Below are 20,320 nucleotides of genomic sequence, written 5' to 3' on the forward strand. Positions count from 1 at the left end.
TAGGTGCCAGGAACTTTACCGATGTTCCTGGTCATCCTTTCAACAACTCAGGGAGTAAGGAATTATTATCCCTGGTTCAAAGATAAGTAAACTGAGGCTCAGAAAGTATGAAGTCATTTATCCAGGACCACACAGCCAGAAAGCAGGGGAACCGGGCTTTGAACCCAGGCCTGTCCAGGTTGGGGAAAAGCCACCTCCATGGTGGACTTAATTAAGAGCTGTTCTGTTTTGTTTTGAGTTTATTCTAGGCTTCCTGGAACCTAATCATTAGAGATTAATTCTTGAAAGGCTTTTTTATGTTCAAGTCAGCTTATCACAAGAAACCCAGGAAAATCTAGTAGAGGAAAAAATAAAAAACCCCAAGACAAAACAACCTCAAAATTTTTCAGTCCATTCTTAGACTGTGATGACCTCCTGGCCTGCACAGGGAAGCAGAGGGTGCCGACACTCCCATCACAGTGCAGGCGGGCGCAGGGACAGACATACACAGGAAGGCCTGGGCTTGTACCCGCTCTGAGCGGTCGCAGGAAAGGCTCTGGCGGCCTATGGGACCGGTAGGAAGGAAACCCAAGCCCTGAATCCTAGAATCAGGAAAGGACCCTGAAGGGGACTTCATTGAACCCCTTTATTTTAAATTCTTTTTTAAAAGATTTAATTTATTTATTTACTTTCAGAGAGAGGAGAAGGGAGGGAGACAGAGAGGGAGAGAAACATGAACGTGCCAGAGAAACTTCGATGGGTTGCCTCTCACACCCTGCTAACTGGGAGCCTGGCCTGCAACCCAGGCAGGTGCCCTGACCAGGTATCGAACTGCTGACCTCTCGGTTTCCAGGCCGGTGCTCAACCCATTGAGCCACACCAGCCAGGGCTGAACCCTCTTCACTTTCTAGAAAGACCCTCTGATCCAACCAAGAGACGGGAGGACCTCTGGGAGTGAAAGGGGGCAGTAAGGCCATAATCTGTGAACTGATCTACAACAGATCAGACCTGCCCTAGGGGAAGCAGTTTCTATGGTCTCCCGGATTTTTACACCAGAAGGGGTTACTATAAAAAGACAGAGAACAAGGAGGCTGGTAACAGAAGAGAACAGGAGGTAGGGCCCTGGGGTAGAGAGGAGCAGCGGCCTCTGCCAGCGGACCTCCCTGCGGCCTGTTCGGCGCCGTGCCCAGCCTGGTAGCATGCAGGCAGCAGCTGAGCTCCGCAGGCAGCATTGGGAATGTGTGGGCACGTGTGTCTCTCTTACCTGGCTTGGACTTGAAAAGTGCAGGGACGCCTTGGCTGGTGTGGCGTAGTGGGTTGAGTGCTGACCTGTGGACCAAAAGGTCACCAGTTCGATTCCCAGTCAGGGGTCGGGGCCCATGCCTGGGTTGGGGGCCAGGTCCCCAGCTGGGAGCAGGTGAGAGGCAGCCTATCAATGTTTCTCTCCTACATCAATGTCTCTTTCCCTTTCTCCTTCCTTTCCCTTCTAAAAATAAATAAATAAATAAATAAATAAGTAAAATCTTAAAAAAAAAAAGTACAGGGAGTGGGTCTCATTCGTTTCTGTGCCTGTGCCTGTCCCAGCGCCATTCCAGGTACTGAGTAAACATCCTCCGAATGTTTCTTGATGAGTGCGTGCTGGTGGGCAGGGCTTCCCTGACGTGGGCCAGGAAAGATGGGGTTTGGTTGCAGAGGAAAGAGTCAGAAGACCCCGTCTCTGAGGAGCCGTTAGGTTCGGTGGGAAAGTCAAGGCTACGTGGACACCTAGAGCATATTGGTTCTGGGATCTTGTCTGTGTTACTTAATCCCTGAGCCTCCGTTTCCCTGTCTGGGAAATGGGAATGATTGTTACTGATTGTAGTAAGGGTTGGATGAGATGGTGTATGTAAATAAATGGTGACTTGTATTATTATTAATCATGTTCTGGGAAGCAGAGCTTACTTAGCTCCACACGGAAAAGATGTGTTTTACAATCAGAATAGTCTAGAAGTGGAACAGGCTGCCCAGGGAGGTGGCGAGTTCCTCGTCACTAGAAGAAGGCTTCAAGCAGAGGCTGTCGGCACAGGTGCCGCAATCGGGGCCACCACCTTTGAGAGGCTGGGCCAGCGGGGGCTGACACGTCACCACTGCTGTAAAAGCCTGAGGGGCTTGGACTTAAGTGCCTGCGACCGAGTGGGACTTGTTTATTCCTCTCCTGTCACCTAGAAGACTGTGCCATTGGCCGGCCAGGGGGCACCGGGGGTGGGCAACAAGGCTGGGACTGGGAGCTGGCCCCTTGAGAGCCTGTCTCTGCCTCCTGGCTGCTCCTGGAGGGAGAGCAGGAACCAGCCTGAAAACTTTCACTTCTCATGGGCAATGCCCCGGCTGCTTACAGGGCTTCCCATTTTGGCTGAAGGAGAAGCCTTCTCTAGAGCTTGACTCTCAGCAGTTCTGACAGTAGCCCAGTAAACCACATACACTGTGGACTCGTTCTGGGTGGGGGTTCCCTATGCACAGTGCCCTCCCTCCATCCAAAGGCCCCTATGCAGGCGTCTTCGCCCAGAGTCTGCGGCTGGGCAGGAAAGGTGACATGAACCCCAGAACTGAGACACAGTGCAGAATAAGACACACTAGCCCAACGTTTTCATCCAGCAGAGGGGGGTCGGGTTGGAATCAACCAAGTGCAGCAGGGGCTGCCTGGAGTTGGTGGCAGAACTGGGAACAGAACGTCTCCGTGCCACACCTCTGTTTGCCTGGGAGTCTTGAGGTTCTCAGACAGCTGCACCCTTGCCAGGCACATGTCCAGGCATCCTTCTCCCTTCCGGAGACAAACGGGGCCAGAGGCCTTCCGATGGGAGTGCTGCGGGGGGAGGGGAGACAGGCGAGCTCAGAGTCTAGACTGGACTTTAGTGCGGCTTCCCCATCTCTGCCTCGCAGCCCTCACGCCGGGTCCTGACGGCCTCTCCCGCCTTCTCCCTTTTGTTCTGGTTCTCCTGCTTCTGGGCTGTGCCCCTCACTCAGGTTTTAGGGAGGTGCCCGTTAAGAACGCCCCTCCTTGCCCTCAGTCAGCACGCATCAGACCTGCCGGTTCTTGCCCTCTTGCTGGCAACTTCCAAATCGGGTTGCCCTGGGCTGTCTCTCTAAGATGCCTTTGCTGAACTGGCTCCAACAGGTTCTTGAAACTCAACACATCTAGAAAGGAACTCAGCAGCTACTCCGCCACCCCCAGCCCCTCGCCTGGCAACCCCTTCTGCTCCATTTTCCCACCAACAGCAACACCATCTTCTCCCCTACTTCAACCAGGAGCCTGAGAACCAGCCCAGGGCAGAGTCTGGCAAACTTGAGTGAGCATTGGATTCACCTGGAGACCTCGGCACACACAGATTTCTGGGACTGCCCTGGGCATCCCTACTGGTTGGGGCTGGGTGGGCTTGATGCTGCGCATTTCTAACAGGCTCCCAGGGGACACATCCGTGGTCCACACTCAGCGTAGCGCTGGACTGGACTTGTGCCTGTCTTACTCCCTTGATCCCCTCGCTTACTGTTGTTGTTGACATTGTTATTGCCATCGATTTTAAATGCTCACCGTATTGGACGCCTAGGTGCCAAGCACTGTACCAGGCATGCGGTTCGCCTGCAGAAATGTATGAGAGGCAGGTGCTATAACCGGTACTGCTACATGCACAAAGCATATAAAAGTATCCGTCTATGCCACTGACATTCTGGTAGAGAAAGTTAAAAGTTAAATAAGTAAGCTACAAAAGGAAAGTCATTTTAAATCCAGAAAGTTCTCACCAAGAAGGTGACATTTAAGCCAACTTTGAAAGAGAATTGATTTCATGTAACCCAAGGTTTCAAGATGCCCCTTCCTTCATTTCTCTCAAATGGCTGCCACTTTGTCTTCTGCCTCAATCCATTTGTTCGGGCCTCCCCTCTTTTACTGGGATACCAGCCAGCAGCCCCCTGGCTGGTCTCCCTGGCTGAAGCTTTTCCTTCTCCCACAAGCCTTAAGCCGGCAGCCACATAATTCCTGTAATAAAGCAAATCATGTAATTCCCTCGGCCTAATGTCACTGAAGGGGCCCTCGGCACCACCAAGATGAAATGCAGATTCCGCAGCAGCAGTGAGAGGATTCGAGGTCCCCAGGGAAGACTCTGCACGGCCCCCAGCTTGTCTGCCACCCACACAGCCCGCCTACTTCGTCCTCCATCCTTCAGCCGCTGTGGATTAGAACTTGTCAACTACCTACTTTTCCCCCGAAACTCATCACCAACCCACCCATCCTGTCTCCTTCCCTTTTGTAGGAGGGGAAGGATCTTCTGCCGGTCTTGGGGGGTCCCCTCCGCCCTCCCCCGCAGGGCTGCTCTCCTACACCTGTCCTCTCTGTCCTCGGTTCTGTCTCACCAGGGGCCGGCAACGCACTCCAGAGTCACCTCCCTTTCTCTCCAGGGTCTCTCTAGCTGGCAGCCTCTCTCCAGCCCTTCCTATGCTGCAAAGAAAGAGGTCCTTATGCTTATGGACATCACCTCCTCCGCTGAAGTGCATTCCGTGACCCACTGCCATCAGGCGCCTGGCCGCATGTGTAGAAACAGGCAGAGAAAAGTGAAGTTGCCCAGGATTTCACAGCAAAAGGGGCAGAGCCGGGACTCAGACCCAGCCAGCCTAGCCCCAGAGTGTACACTTGTAACCACCACACTCTACAACCCCCTCATCCACCTCAAGACGTGGGGATGTTTATCCCCCACGCAGAGGAGGAAGCCAACCCAGTTGTTCTAGCACATGCAGGCATCGGCAAGAGTGTCCTTTGTGAGTGCCTTACACATATCTAGGATTAAACAAATAGTGACAGCCTGAAATCTGTTGGTCTGTAGTGTTCTTGGCCAAAAAATATCCTCACAGAGATAAGCACGAGGGCGGGGAGGGGGGACTGGACCTTCATTTCTCCCAGCAGGAGGTGGTCTGGGACGCAAGGCCAGGGCTCCCCACACCCAGGCTGGAGCCCCCTTGGCTGCAACTCCCAGGCCTTGAAGTCCTCTGACTCAGCATGTGGCACATGGACAGGTACTGAATGCTGGCTGTTTATCTAACAGACCCATGGGCTGTCAGGACTGGAAGGGGCCTTAGTGACCCAACCAATGAGGAGATTAGTCAGCCCTGCCGGGCCCCGTGCCACGCACTCATCTGGCGAGGCTCTGGCCTCCTCTGATTAGCAGAGCTGCCGTCGAGGCTCACTTGCCACAGTTCTTTGCCTCAGTTGAGGAATGGCCACAAGTGTGGGCTCCTTTGTTTTGAGAGCCTGAGCGTGAGAGAGTGCTAGGGAAGAGGAAGATCATGTTGGATGCTTTAGAAGCTCCATTTCCTGCCTTCCAGTTTGCAGGCTTTTTGAGCTGTGGTTAAACAGCCTGGAGTTTCTAATTCCACTGACCTTAGAATGTCCCCTGGAAGCAGCTGAGGGGAAAAGCAGTACCAGACCCATAGCTGGTGGCTTTGAGGAAGTCACTGAGACTCCCAGAGCCTTCACTGTTCCCTGACCATCTGTGGGTGACCCGGAGGATCATGAGATAAAGGAGAGGCTGCTTTGTAAATGGTAAAGTGGGAGACCCATCTGACCCACGATCAGTGCAGTGCTTGCTTGTCAAAAGGACCAGTTTACCTTAGCCCAGCTCCTTAGCCTCCGAACTGTTACCTTCCCCTTCCCATTGACCATAGGTCCAGATTTCCTGGATCATTTAATGCAACAGACCTGCCCTGATCCCTTACTAAGGTGCTTGGTGGTGCTTGGCATAGGAGCAGAGAATCCAAGTGAAGGAAAAGGCAGGGCTATCCATGGTCCTGTGGCCTTCGAGCCAGTATCGGGGAAAGACAGAATGCTCAAGAGAAGGCAGCTTTCAGCAGGAAGATTTCTGTTCATTTTTGTTCTCTACACGTGGAAAAGGCCCATACGTGATGAGTTTTCATGAAGTGAACATACCCACGTAACCACTACCCAGCTCAAGAAGCAACATGACTACTCCCCCTAGGACCTCTGGGCCTTCTCTCAGTCTCTACCACCCCCATCCTGACTTCTACCACCATAGATAGAGTTGCCTATTTTCGAACTTTAAATAAATGGAAACATCCAGGGCTTCTTTCACTCAATACTCTGTGTGTGAGGTTCATTCCTGTTGATGGCAGTATCTGTAGTTAGCTCATTCTCAGTGCTGTGCATAGTATCCCAACAAGATCACCTTAGATCTGAGTTTCGTTTGGGATTTTGTAACTATGTTTATAAAGCCTTAGCCCATGTTACAAAAACAAGGAATTTAGAGTAATATTTATCAATGCAAGCGTAATTGATTTTTTACCTTCTATACATAATCATCTTTGAAATGCTACGAGTGAGTTCCAACTGTGGCTCTTTGAGACGCTGCAGGTGCACGTGGGATGATTTACCTTCTCAGAGAATCCTTTGGAAGCAGTCGGCTGTGGCTTGATCGTTGGAGAATCCTGGGTCTAGTTTGTCGTGGGGACTTCTCCGTGGACTTCCGCAAACTGAAGTGCCGTCACCAGGCGGAGGGCTTCTTCCGCGCTTTGGTCGGCTGGGAGGTCATTGGCGCTCAAATGCGTGATGCCTCCATTGCAGTCAGTTACGAAGAGACCTGTGGGCCCTGGCTGGGTTTCTCAGTTGGTCAGAGCGTCATCCGGATACACAGAGGTTGCACATTTGATCCCCAATCAGGGCACATACAAGAAGCAACCAATGAATGTGTAAATGAGTGGAACAAGGAATGGATGTCTGTCTCTCCCCGCTTCCTCTGTCTTTCTGAAATCAGTCAATCAATACAAGATAAATAAAAATAAAGAGAGACCTCTTAGTGCAAGACCATAGTCTCGGGACATATGCTCAGTCAAGTCTGACAACAGGCCTATGTTCCTGCGGCCCAGACCGCCATTCTTCCTCCAGGCGCTGGTCCACGCAAGGGGACCCAAGAGGGGCCCGCGGAAACTCCACCGACGTCCCAGTTCACATCATGAGGCTCATTGGCTTTGCCACTCAAAGTAATTTCTGGAGGACACATGATGGTGAAAGCCCAAGAATAGAAGAAGAGCACCAAATAGTTCCCCTTAAAGTCATCGAGGCTTAGCTCTTTCAACTCCGTTGATGACGTTGGTACTTTTGCGATAGGGTGTGTGCTGGGTGATGCAGGAGCGTGGTATAGGGAACTGGTGCCAAAGGCAAATTTTGCTTGCCTGGAGGCCGACCGCAGTACACGTGTCAAGCACGTTCTTCCAGAAGCAGCAGGCCTGAGGGCTGCAGAGGCACAGACGCTCCAAGAAATGGCGCTCACAGGTTGGGCAACCCAGCGCCGGGCAGCCTTCGGGCCCAGCCGCCGTGTTCGGCGCCCGCGGCCGCCACGCTGCGTGCGACCGCCCTGTTGCAGGCATGGGCGCGGCGAGCACCGGGAGGCTGGGGGGCGTCCGAGGTTGAGGGCGGGGCCTGGGGCGGGGCCGGAAGCCTGCAACGTTCTAGAGCAGCCTGGGGTCATTTCCGGCTTTGGGCGGCCTCGGAATGCTGTAGTTCACGTGCCTTGGGGAGCTTGTGTGCGTGTTATTTGGGGCAGAGACCTAGAGTGGAATGACTGGGCCGGAAGGTGTGAATTTGTGCAGCTTCGGTAGATACCGGCAGGAAAGGTTTAAGCAAGTTGTTGGGAAACTTCTGGACCTTAAAATTCGTGGCCTACGAGTTTATGTCCCGGAGGAGGGGGCTGTGAAATTTGCTTTGGAATCCTTGTTGGGTGGCTGGGTTGGTTGGAGCATCCCCCTGTACGCCAAGAGGTTGCTGATTCGACCCCCCAGTTAGGGCACACACCTAGGTTGCGGGTTCGATCCCTGGTCGGGTCAGGTACAGGGGGCAATTGATGTTTCTCTTACATCAATGTTTCTCTTTCTCTACCTCCCCCGCCCCTTCTTCTCACTCTGAAATTGGCAAAACATCCTCGGGTGAGCGTTAAAAAAAAATTTGCTTTGAAGAACAAGAGGAAGATGCTCATTAGGCAGACTTTGGGGGTGGGGCCAACACTTGGCTCCTTTCTGTTGGGTTTGGTTCCCTCTCCTTAGTCTGGGGTTTCCAGACTGTACTCCCGAGAGGCCTCTAGGGATGGGGCAGCGGGGCTCCGGCTCCACCTCCCTGTTTCAGCCCTAGGACTCCGTAGCCTCTGTTTTAGGCAGTGGAGTTCTGAGAATGACTTCATGTGTTTTTGAAAGAGTTTTCGTTGGGTGTTTGAAAGTGCACTGCTCTGAGGTCCCTTCCAGCTGGAAAATTCTATTCTGGGAGCTGGAGGTGGGTTCTGGGAAGGGTTAAGCATTATTCAGCCAAAGAGCTGGGTTGGGCCTTATGACCTTTTAAAGCTCTTAGGCTTGGTTTTCAGTGCAGGAGATCCCGTAACATTCTATTAAAATAGTTTTCAAACAAAACAACTTCCAAAGGCTAAACGATGTAGAGGACAGGCTTCACTCTGAGGAGTGTTCAGGCAGTGATTCAGCAAGTCTTGAGGAAATCATACTTCACCCAACTCTCTGCATTTAAAAGTTTTTTTATTTTTTTATTTTTTTATTTTTTTATTTTTTTATTTATTTTTTTTTTTTACTTCTCCATTGATTGTTCCTAGTAGTAGTCAGTTGGGGTTGTTTGGGCTCAAGGCAGTTCCCATTTTCGCAAAGGAGTGGGAGGTATGGGTGGCCTGTGTGTCCCTCTCTGGGGTGGTGGCCTTCCCTTTGCCAACAGCCAGCCTAGTTTCACTTGATGAAGGAGGGTAGGCAATTCGTGGGCCCAGAGAGAAACATCCCTGCATTGGTCTCTAGCTCTGAGTCAAGAAGCCTGATAAAGAGACTCTTTCCCAGGCCCAGGAAGGAACAAAGCCACTGGCTGCTCTGGGATTTGTCTGCCCCAATCTCCCTGAAACAGCTGTTTATTCTTTTGACAGGAGTTGGACCACAGCACCTTCCCTTCCTCCCAGCCCTGCCTCCTTCTGCAGAACGGAGCTCAATAGAACTTTGTTTTGCCTTTTACTCTTGAGGGGAGAGAAGCAGACGATGAGGTATGTGAAATGTTGAAATGATTTCCTTCTGCCTTGTTGGGGTCCCTGGGGGAGCTGCAAGCCGGCTGTGGTGAGGGTCCGCCTGGAGGAGGACCCTTGCTCTCCCCCTAACCTCTTGCTTCCCCCCCCCTCAGTGGTTCTGGAAGGAGCCACAGTCCTCCTCTCCCCGGCGTGGGATGTAGAAGTGGAAGCTGGCAGGATGCTGTGGGTTTTGCCTCGCCTGGCAGCACCTCTTTGGGCTGTGGCTGCGGCCTGGTGTTTTCTCGGCAGGATTCAGCGTGGCAGTGCAGGGGCTGGCTTGAGTCTGGCCCTTGGGCTGCACTGTGGGTGAGTGAATGCAGAGTGCTGTTGGGAGGTAGCCCCTCCATCTACCTGACCTTATTTCTCTTGGAAAAACCCTTGCAGTGTCTGAGTTGGGCAGCAAGGCAAATCTGGCTGGATCCAAGCCTGAGAGTTCCTGAAGGGATTCAAGAAAAGGCATGACAAGATGTGCCTCCGAGAACAGGTTGTTCTGTTTGTGATGGCTGGAGCGACACTTCACCATGTATTTAGTCTGAGACTTGTCTGTTAGTTCGTTAGTTTCCTCTGTGTTTATCCTGACCCTCATAATGAAAAACATGACAAGAAACAGCCTTCCATGCACTTTTTTTTTTCAGGCCTTGTACTATGTTTCTTCCAATGGGGAACACTTCCCTATAATGTCCACCAATTTACTTATTAAATATCTTTAAAAGATTTTATTTATTTTTAGACAGAGGGGAAGGGAGGGAGAAAGAGAGGGAGAGAAACATCAATGTGTGGTAGCCTCTCGTGCGCCCTCTACTGGGGACCTGGCCAGCAACCCAGGCATGTGCCCTGATGGGAATTGAACCAGTGACCCTGAGGTTCACAGGCTGGCATTCAGTCCACTGAGCCACACCAGCCAGGGCTATTTATTAAATATTTAATGTATTTGTTGATTTTAGAGAGAGAGGAAGGGAGAAGGGGGAGAGAGAAACATCGTTTTGTTGTTTCACTTATTTATGCATTTATTGGTTGATTCCTATATGTACCCAGACTGGGAATCAATCCCATAACTTTGGTGTATCAGGATGACGCTCTAACCAACTGAGTTACCCAGCCAGGGCCCATGCCCACCAATTTAGAAGCTTCTGGGTAAAGCAGCATTCTCCCTCCTTACCTCCAGCATCAGCCTCCTGCCAGGAGCTGGTCCTGGGAGTCAGAGGGTCTGCTTTTCAAATTGCCATCCCTTTCTAGGTGAGCCCTGCCATCTCAGCTGCCACTGAAGCTCAGTTTCCGCATCAAAAGTTTCCTCACTGCACTGACCATGGTGAGGGATTAGCAGATGGAGCAAGGAACACCCACACCAGGTGCGCAGGAGGTGCCTGGGAATGGCAGGAGAGCCAGTGCTCGCCACATTGTCAAAGGGAAAGCTGGCCCCTCAGCGAGGCTGGCCTGTGACTGGCTAGCTTTGAGTCAGTCTCTATGCGATAATCAGAAGAGGCGAAATGAGAGCATGTTCCAAACAGACCCGAGTGATTAGTCTATGGGTAGGCCCTCATGTTTTCTTTGAGAAGAGGGTGGTAAAAGTGGTGAGCACCAGAGACTGATGCCTGGGACCTGAATCCTGCCATTATGCTGTGTGACATCGGGCAAGTTACTTAACCTCTCTGAGCCTCTGTTTTCATATCTTCAAAGTGGGGATAACTAGATGATTTCAGGATTGTTGTGAGGCTTAACTTGAGACTGCTGCTAAACTGTTTAGCCCAGGGTCTGGCCTGGTTCATTTGGGGAGCATCTAAGTATTGTTAGGGCCTGAAGCTTATTCCATTTTCAGGGACCTCTTTAGGAAAGGATGCAGAGTTGCAAATGCGACATTAGGCATGGAAGTGGATACAGTTGACCTTTGATCAAATGGGTTTGAACTGCAAAGGTCCACTTATACACGGGTTTTTTTCTAATAAGTACTGTGTATATATTTTCCTTATGATTTTCTTAACATTTTCTTTTCTCTAGCTTACTTTATTGTAAGACTACAGTATATAATACAGATAGCATACAAACATATGTTAATCAACTATGTTATTGGAAAGTCTTAAGTACTTATTTGTGAGTAGTTAAGTTTTAGGGGAGTCAAAAGTTACATGCCGACTCCCAACTGCAGGGGCGCTGGTACCCCCAATCCCTGCATTGTGCAAGGGTCAACTGTATTTAAAATGTGAGAAGACATATCACAACAAATAACAAAAACTGACACATACTCCAACGAGGGCAAAATTTAGAAAACATAATGATGCGAAAATAATGTAAAAATGATATTACTTAGGTGTCCAATGCACCTGCCATATTTTGGCCGCATACTCTTGGGTTGCCTCTTTATTTGACAATGATTTTGTAGTATCATTTTTAATAGAGACGAAAGATAAATCAGTTTTGCCTCTCTCATGGTTAATCAGCAGCTGCTTTTCATTAGTGAGAGTTTAGAAGAGTGTCTTTCAGTTTCATAACTTGTTATTGGTGATGCTACACCTCTAAGTCTTTGGGCAGCTTCTTGCTCCGGCCTCTGGGCAGAGCACAGGGAACTCAGCTGCTGACCCTGCCTGGGGGTGGGTGGAGGGTATGGGCACAGGGTGGCAGTGTCCTGATCATCATGAGCCCTGAGCAGGGAGCAGAGTGGCACCTAGGTCAGCCCTTTCTCCTTGGGATCAAAGCGGAAGGCTCTTGGGTGCACAACAGGGTCCACCTGGGGCTGATAGTTACTGGGACCCAGGCGGGTGCACAGATAGTGGGGTCAGTCCCGCGGACCCACCTGCAGCCCCAGTCCAGGCACCAAGGCTGGGGTGACTGCCCCGGGCAAGGGAACGCCCCTCGCCCCTGGGACGCACTCGGGCCTTACCCACTCTCAGCCCCAGTCCGCAAGACAGCCTCCCTCCGGGTTTTATTCGCTTCTAGGTAGGGAGGCCTCTGCGTTCCACTCGTGTTGGTGGGTGATCTCCTCCTTTGATCATCACTTTAAGGAATCTATGGGGCCATTGCAGTAAGGGGTGCTCTGTGTGGCTTGTAATGAGACTTCCAGCCAGTGGTTGATTTCTCCTCCACGTCCTGGGTCAGTTAGGAAAGCCTGTCATGGAAAGTTAAGTCTGAGTGGCTTCTTTCAGGGACAGGGAGACTAAGGCCAGAGACACCCATGACCCCGGTCTCTAGCACCTGCTCTGTGTGGAAGGTGGGGCTGGTCGGCCTCAGCTCCCTCCCCACCCAGCTCGAGCTACAGGCAGTGGGGCAGCGGCCATGAGCAGCTGGGCCCTGAGCCGTGGACAGTGGGGAGGGGAGCTGACTGTCACAAAGCCCCGGTGGGGGTTGTGGGGGGCTCTCCCTTGAGTTTCTGTGCGGTGCCACCCTGGGGGACCCACACATCTCTCCCAGATGAAGCCACTTCTCTGCCTTCAGAGCACCTGTGGAGCATTTACTGACCACGGGCACAGTGTGCTTCATACGCATGGTCTCCTTTTGAACTTTCAAGACCCTCGGAGGAGGGCACTTGTACATGTAAACACAGTTCAGAGGCAGAGAACCTACCCGAGGCCTATGTCTGGGACCGCTGATTTAAGAGTCAGCGCTGGCCTGGTTTCTCCCTGGAATGCTGGATCTAAACACTGCAGTGGGGGATGTGGAAGGCAGAAGATAGGAGTTTTGTCCAAAGTCTTTAACACACAATTTGCTTCTGTGGCCTCCCTTGCCCCTTAACTGTTCACAGCACTTGTCACTCAGAGTCTTTGACCCCATCTCAGTCATCCAAGAGCGACTGAGCCTGCAACAAGCAGGGGCAGCTCCAGAGAGCAGGGTACGGGTTCCAGGGGCAGGCGAGGAACCGCAGGCAGAGAGGAATGCTGGGTCTCCTCTGCCATTGCTCTCCCGCGCAGGTCCCGGCTCTCAGAGACGATGGCTTTGCCAGGGCTTCTGAGCGCTGTTATTCAGCTGAGACATCCACTTCCCCCTGACAGGAGACAGAGAAAACAAGGTCCACAGTCCGCTAGAATTCCTTTCCGAGAGGATTTCTGTTTCGAAGGAATGCCTTTGCTTAGCCCAGACAAAACCGGGAGTGGGGGGCGGGGGAGGCGGGGCGCGCGCGTGTGCGTGTGTGTGCGTGTGTGTGTGTGTGTCTGTGTCTGTGTCTGTGTCTGTCTTTTTGGTAGGCAAGGAAGGATTAATTTATGAGCAACATGGAAAAGCCTGCCTGACACTCCAGGAAAATATAGCGGAAAAGGAAAAGGAGGAAAGTGAAGCGGGGCAGATGGAGAAATAATAGGCTTTACAAGGTGACCCTGCCCTTAGAAACGCCCCCATGTTCTTAGCAAGGGGTCCAAGAGAGGGGTGTGTGACAGGGGCCAAGTTCTGGGAGGTAGGATGGATTCAGAGAGCAGCCATGGGCACGGGGACAGGAGGGCCTGAGAGATGGGGGGAGGGCCCTGGCAGGCCTGGGTGTGGCTGCTTCACTGGGGGCTCAGAGGGGTCGGGGCTGCTGACCTGGCGTTCACGCTCCCACGTGAGGCGGGGTGTCCATATTCGGCCGTCCTGATTCTGTGCTCTGCACCTTAAATTGGGAATTTAGAAGCAACCCTATGTTTCCTAGTTGGTGGCTAAGATAGTCAACCACCCTCTGCAGAATTATGCAGTTCTGAAAATTCTGAGAGACAAACCCATAAGAGAAAGACTTTCAGACCACATTGGCTGCCAAATCCTCATTTTTGTCCAGAGAGAAATATAAAAGTGTTTTAAAAGACTTGCTGGCCACACTGCCAACCCCTCCTTCTCTGGAGATGTGCATTCCAGATCCCAGGAAGCATGTCTACGCCCATTTCTAGTGCTTTGCTAAAGGACACGATATTGGCTCATTTGGGCAGCATCCAATCGTAAATCTCCAACAAGAGTGACAACTGGCCACTGCAAAAAGTAAGCCTACTCAAGCAATCTGTGAAGTCCAGAAAGAAAGAGGCTTCATGAATTGCCTCTGATGCTAATTTCTGAAATGAAAAGTCTTAAACACTTTGCATGGCGAGGCGATTAGGAGCTGTGTTGATTTGGGCTCTTCCTGACATTAGCCTCCGTGTATTCTACCATGGGAGTTTGCATGTTTCTCCATTTCATGTTTTTTTAACTGGGGGACAGTTGCATTTGATCCTCAGCAGGTGGGGCTGATAAAGCCTGGGATGCATGCAGTGCGGCGTGGTGGCCTCCGCAGCACACGCAGGGTGTTGTAGCAGGGCCCCGCCTCGATCCAAGAAACTCAAAGTGTCCTCCCACTTCCGTGAGCTCTTCGTGGTGCTGCAGCGCGGAGCAGATGGAGAACCTTTAGAGCCTAATCTGCATCTCCCTGTCTTTATTGCTTCACATGTTATTCCAAAACCCTCATTCTTTCCATCAAGTATGTTTTGAGCTCTGGCTAATATGGGGCGCTGTGCTGTCTCACTGGGTCCTCCTGACAGCCTGTTTATGGGTACCAGTCATAAGAACAAACATTTCGTACACATTTATATGGCGCCAGGCACAATAGTAAGTATTTTATGGACGTTATCTCTTGCAGTCATGGCCATTTTTACCTCCATTTTAGAGACAAGGAGACCAATTTACTAATCCACTACAGGTCCACAGCCCCTTTTCTGAAACCCGAGGGCCTGGAAGACAGAAGGTGCGGATTATATTCCGTGTTATGTAACACTCCCAGTGCAGCGGCACCAAATAATAAAATGCATCCACATTTACGCAAAGGGACGTTTAAACGTTATCGCTAAGTGGGATAAGGATGATAAATAGCCTCATGTCAGGGTCATAGTGCTAATTGAATTACAAAGAGATTTTCAGGTTTTCAGAGCTTTCTGGAGACGTGGATAAGGGACTGCCACATGGTCAGGGTGAGCTGGTTTCGTGTGTATCAGAGCTGGGATTCCAGTCCCCACCTCCTTCCAAAGCCCGTGAGTTTGATCACTATCCACACTCCTCTGGGAGTGAAAACTTCAGCATGCAGAGGTGGCTGCAGCCTCAGCCCACGTCTGTTTGGTCCGCAAGCCAGGACTTTTCTAGCGCTCAATGCTAATGCTGTTGATGTGGACTTCAAGTGGCTTTTCCAGCAGAGAGGCAGAGTTGCGTGCAGTTGCATTTTGTGACTTTGCCACAGGCCTTAGGCCGTATGTGCCAACCAGCTCAGGGGGTCTCAAAGGGAAGAAGCCCAAGAGTGAGGTTTAGAGGGGACCCAGCAGGCCCACCTTCTTGTGCCTCTGGAATGCCGCTGATCATGGGGACATTCGAAAGCTGGCTGAGCTGTGACCTTGAGTTCAGCACTGGCTTTTCGGTTTCCCAATAGAGCATACTTTCTAAGCAAGGAGGACTAGAGTATCATGGCCGATAACCATGTTCTTTAACTGAATTTATAATAAAGTGATGCAGCACCTGAGATCCAAGACTGGAATCGTCTAAGACCCTCTTTGAAAAGAGTTGCAAAATATCCCGTCTCCTGAAAAGATAAATTTCAGTGTCATTTTCATTTTATTTAATTCCCTCACCAAACATTTATAGAGGGCCTCATTGACTTCGCGTGAGGCACTGGCGATTCAGGATTGAATGGGACCTTCCTCCCGCCCTTGGGAAACTCAGACTGACCGGCGGAGGAGACAGGGCCACATGTGGATGTTCCCATGTGACCCACCTCCCTAGGTGCTGTGCGCAGCACTGTGAATAGAGTGACGAGGGGGCCAGAGGAGAGAAAGGCCATTTCGCTGGTGGCCAGGGAAGGGGTAGGAAGTGGCTTCACAAAGGCCATGACACTTGATGAATGGTACAGCTGGCCACTCTCTCCCTTGGCTTCCGGGTGTCCACCCTCTCGGTTTTCCTCCCGCCTCCTAGCCCACTCCTTCTCCTCTCCTTCTCTGTCTTACCTCTAAATGTCACTTCCGCCCAGGGTCCTCTTCCTTCCTTTTTCTCCCTCTACATCCTCTCCCCCGGTGAGGGAATTCCTCTCCTTCACCTTAAATACCGTCCATGTGGACGATGCCTCCAGCTGCATGTCCCACCCACACCTCCCGGATAAACTGCGGACCTGCCACCCCTATTTAGATGTTCACACACTCCTTGAAAGTAACACGTCCAAAAGGGAATTCATGGTTCTCATCCCCAAACCTGGTCCTCCTCCAGCCCACTGAGGAAATGCCACAGCCCACCTGCTTACACAGAAACCTTGCTTCTTCCCTCTCCCTCAACCCTGATGTGTAAATTACCAGCCAAATCCGATCACTTCTCTTCTTCAAACTATGGGAATTAATCGACTTCTCTCCACCTCCTTTTCAACACAGGCCGCTCCTTCTTTTTGGCCATTGGAATAGCCTGGCACCTCATGTCCCTGTGTCTGCCCTTGTCCCCACACTCATTCCCTGCCCCCAGCACTCCCCAGCACCCACTGGGGTCTCTGAATGAAGTCGGATCAGGTGATACCCAGCTTTAGAGGCTTCTGTGGGCCCCTGCCCCCTTTCCAGGCCTTTCCAGGTGCCCTCTGCCCTGCCGCCCGCCCCACCCTTGTTCCAGCTACTCAGGTGAAAGAGCACCACTATTTTTTCTTGTTCATGCTTTTTGCTTTTGTCTTTTTTTCAAACACTAGAAGCTCTTTCTCCTGTCAGCCTGTCATAGGTGCCATTCTGAAATTTTCTCGTGCCTTCTCATGGCTTTTCACCCTCTCCATCCTGTCTTCACTCCTGGGGAAGCTTTAGTTGCCTCCCCAGCAAGGCCTTCCCTGACCGCCCTACTTAAAGTACTTCCCAACCTGCTCTTCCCCACCCCGAACCTCTCCCCGCTCAACCACAATTAATGCAGCAATCAGGAAGTATTTGCGTGCTTACTGTGCACCAGCTGTTTGCTCACTGTCGGTGTGGAGGGGAGAGGCTGGGTGGGGGTGGGAAGTGGGTGGACCTAGATTGTCAAGGACTGAGCGGTTCCCCCGCTCTGAGCATGGGGCATGTGGTCAGGCCATGAGGGGAAGCACAGCTAGGAAATGGATGGTCCCTGCTGTCATTTGCTGAGAGGGGCGATCTGAGTTCAGGCAGTTGGCGGCCATGGGAACCATTTACAGTTACTCCTTCATGCTTCCCCATCCAAGCTGGACCTCACGATCATCCGGGCACTTTCCCTCTGAGTCACAAAGTGGCCTTGCCATCATTCCCAACACGAGAGCCCTGTCAATTCATTGAACTGGCCTAATTTGCCATTGCAGCCCTATGCAGTTCAAGGGAGAGCACACTCCTGAGTTCTAATTAAGCATTCATGAACATTTCCTTTTAGAGAGGATATAGGTAGAAGCACTTCTTAAAAACCATATATCGCTTGGGATTTATTGAGTCTATTTTTCCCATTTTTTTTTTTTTCTTTTCACAGGATAAAATAATGAATGTCAAAGGAAAAGTGATTCTGTCAATGCTGGTTGTCTCAACTGTAATTGTTGTATTTTGGGAATATATCAACAGGTAATTATGAAACATGATGAAATGATATTGATAAAAGTTACTCTAATCTCCAATAGTAGCCAAGTCACCAGGCTGAATTAAAGGTAGACTTAACTGAAACCATATAGAAGAAATTCAACCCTTTCTGTATCCCTGAGCCCTGACTGTCTTGTTTTTTTTTTAATCGTTTTCTTTTTCCATTACCACTTAGTTCCCTTGTACACCTCTCCCCCCAGCATTCGCCACACTGTTGTCTGTGAGTCCTTTTTCCTTTTCGCTCAGTCGCTCCGCCCGCTAACTCCCCGCCACCACGAGCTGTCACCCTGCTCTCCATCTGTCAGTCTGTCCCCATATTCCTTGTTGCTCAGTTTAGCCCTGAGCTGTGTTTCAAAGCATTAGAGCTGCAAGTACCTTCTGGCTAATCAACTATCTTCCTCCCTGCCATGTTCCTAATGTCTTGATTTTTGTACTCTTCCCGTTCTGGGCAGAGTAGATCCAGGTCTTATTAAGCCGAAAATGTAATTTCAGTTATTCATATGGCCAGATATAGAAATTACCTTAAGGAATTTCAGACACAAATTCCATGAGAAATCCACCCTGTTTCTTGCAATTCTGGGATATTTGCAGAGTTTAAAAGAGCAACTCAAGGTGTTGACTTTTGCTGCAAAATGCACTTGAGTCATGAGTGATTTATTTGTGTCTGGCTAAAACTTTTCTTTTTTTTACCATTGGAAGCAAAGTGAATTAAACATTTCTGAGTGCATTCCCCAAAAGCTGCTTCTGTGCTTTTGGAAACTACAATACTTTGCAAGTTCCAGCTGGAGAGGCTTCTGATAGAAAGACGTCTCCACAAGCAGCTACAAAAATGCATGATGCCTTTGACTCAAAAAGCACTGGTATAGTTCGTCCAAAAAACCACTGTAAACCTCTGGGCGGGGAGAGCTCTCTTGGCACCATTAATATTTTCATGGTGCAGTGTTCAAGTAGCCCCCAAGTTCACAGTGACAGCCTGAATTAACATTTGAATGTCTTCCAGTTCTTAAATTCTAAGACTTGATGAGCCAACAGGACCATCTTGGCTACTAAAAGAGGAGCTGCACCTTGAGGTCCATCAGTAGAAGGAGAATTGCTCCAGAATTGGGAGCTGTTTTTCCCCCCGGGTGCTGCATAGATCAAACTGCTTCTGCAATGTCTTTTTCTGTCTTTCTGAACAACTCATTTGAAGAAAAATATGAGTGTGGCTAAGTTAGAGGGATCAACAAATCAGAACTTTCAAACTGAGGAAACTGGGGTACTTGGTCTGAAGAAAAGACAAACAAGAGTTGGCGAAGGGACCTTGAGCCTCCCTTATGGACTCAAGAGCTGAGGAGGAAATGTCCTGGCTGGAGTCCGGAGCTAGGCCGCCTGGGCTGATCCTGTGCCACCACTTAATTCCTCTGTGACCTTGGGCAACTTACCCTGCCACGCTTCCTCATTTTCCTTATCTTTAAACATGGGAATAATAATTTAGTACCTGCTTCATAGGATTGCTGGAAAATTAAGTAAGTTATTGTACATAAAGCAGTTAGGGCAATGTCTGGAACTTAATAAGCCCTCGAGAGACGCTAGCTGCCACGTTTATCATCATCCTCCTCCTCACCTTCATCACTGCTGTCACCATCACCCTCTGCTCTAGAGGGCAGAGCAGGACAGGGGATTTTGGCAGCTTGAAGGAAGAGCTCTAGCAGATGGAAGAATTCAGCAGAAGAACAGGTGCCCTTTAGGGGACCTACCCTGAGTTAGGGTGCTTGTGTGGATAACCTTCAAGCTGGGAGTGCTTGTTGCCTGGATAACCGTGGTGTCCTGAATTGCAGCCAGAGTTGTGCGTCCGTATTTTGGGTTGTTCATAAAATTAAAATATGTAGCCAAAGGCACAGATGTGCATATTGGCATTGGCCTTCCATAAAGAGGGTCATTTTGCAGTGCTAGACACATTGTCTTTGCTCGGTAGCCAGAGCAGGTTCTGACTGCGCTTCAAGGACACGTGGCACCCAGACTGTGGCCACATCATTACTCAGTGTGAGGAATCTGCTTGAGTACCTACAAGGGCCTTGAAAGGCAGGAGATCCTTTGCCACCTTGTGAATTGGCTGTGGGATGATTTGAGGTGAGCTGAGGGCACTAGCCTTGTGCAGGTGGTCAGTGCCAGGCTAAAAAGGATTTTTAAGCTAACCTGCCTGATCACATCAGCTGTTGTCAGCAGAGCATCCTGAAAGAATGTCATCCAGGGCAGCATTTGGTTTGAAGCTGGATGAAAAAAAATCTTAGAACTTTAGAGCTGGAGGAAAGTCACAATAAAAGAATAATGATGGCGATGGCAATTATGATGATAGCAGCTACTAGTTATTGCGTGTTTGTGTGTGCCCGGAACTGCGTGCACTCGCTCCCGCTCTTACAACAGCCTTACACGGGAGGTGTTCGCCCACGCGTCTAGACAAGGAGCACCGCATCTCTGGAGCCCTGCTCTGGGCACGGCGTTGGGCTCCGCAGTCATTCCTTGTTTTGTGTTCTGAGGGAAAGTAAATCCTGCATGTAGGCTGGCTGAGGCTTGGGGATCCTGAGGAGGTCGTGGGAGGAGACCTGTCTGTGAGCCTCCTCTTGAAGCCACAATGAAGGGCTGTCGCCTTTTTTACTAAGATTTGAGTCTCCACAGACCTCCTTGTTGTGGGGAGTACTGACATGACTGCCGTGGAACTTCCCTCTCTCCTGAGACCCTTGGTTATATCTCAAGGAAGGTGGAAACCTAAGAGTAGCTAAAACAAGG

General features: G+C 50.5%; 1 protein-coding gene and 1 pseudogene across 3 annotated transcripts in view; one reads left to right on the forward strand and one right to left on the reverse strand.

Moving 5' to 3' along the window:
• LOC129079485 (uncharacterized) overlaps positions 1-7,484 on the reverse strand; it is a 42,844-nt pseudogene extending 35,360 nt beyond the window's left edge.
• Positions 1-20,320, forward strand: part of GGTA1 (glycoprotein alpha-galactosyltransferase 1 (inactive)) — a 54,942-nt gene that overhangs the window by 19,150 nt on the left and 15,472 nt on the right. For 2 of the 3 annotated variants that reach the window (XM_054584455.1, XM_054584456.1), the window contains exons 2-3: positions 8,922-9,035; positions 17,451-17,539. In XM_054584455.1, the coding sequence (XP_054440430.1) occupies positions 17,460-17,539 (80 nt within the window). In that variant the 5' untranslated portion in view covers positions 8,922-9,035; positions 17,451-17,459. The remainder of the gene's footprint in view (positions 1-8,921; positions 9,036-17,450; positions 17,540-20,320) is intronic. The other variant, XM_054584457.1, reaches the window with a different exon arrangement.

This window comes from Pteronotus mesoamericanus, unplaced genomic scaffold (genome assembly GCF_021234165.1).
Source record: "Pteronotus mesoamericanus isolate MK-2021 breed Mesoamerican mustached bat unplaced genomic scaffold, CSHL_Meso_final contig_78, whole genome shotgun sequence".
In the NCBI taxonomy this organism is placed as follows: domain Eukaryota; kingdom Metazoa; phylum Chordata; class Mammalia; order Chiroptera; family Mormoopidae; genus Pteronotus; species Pteronotus mesoamericanus.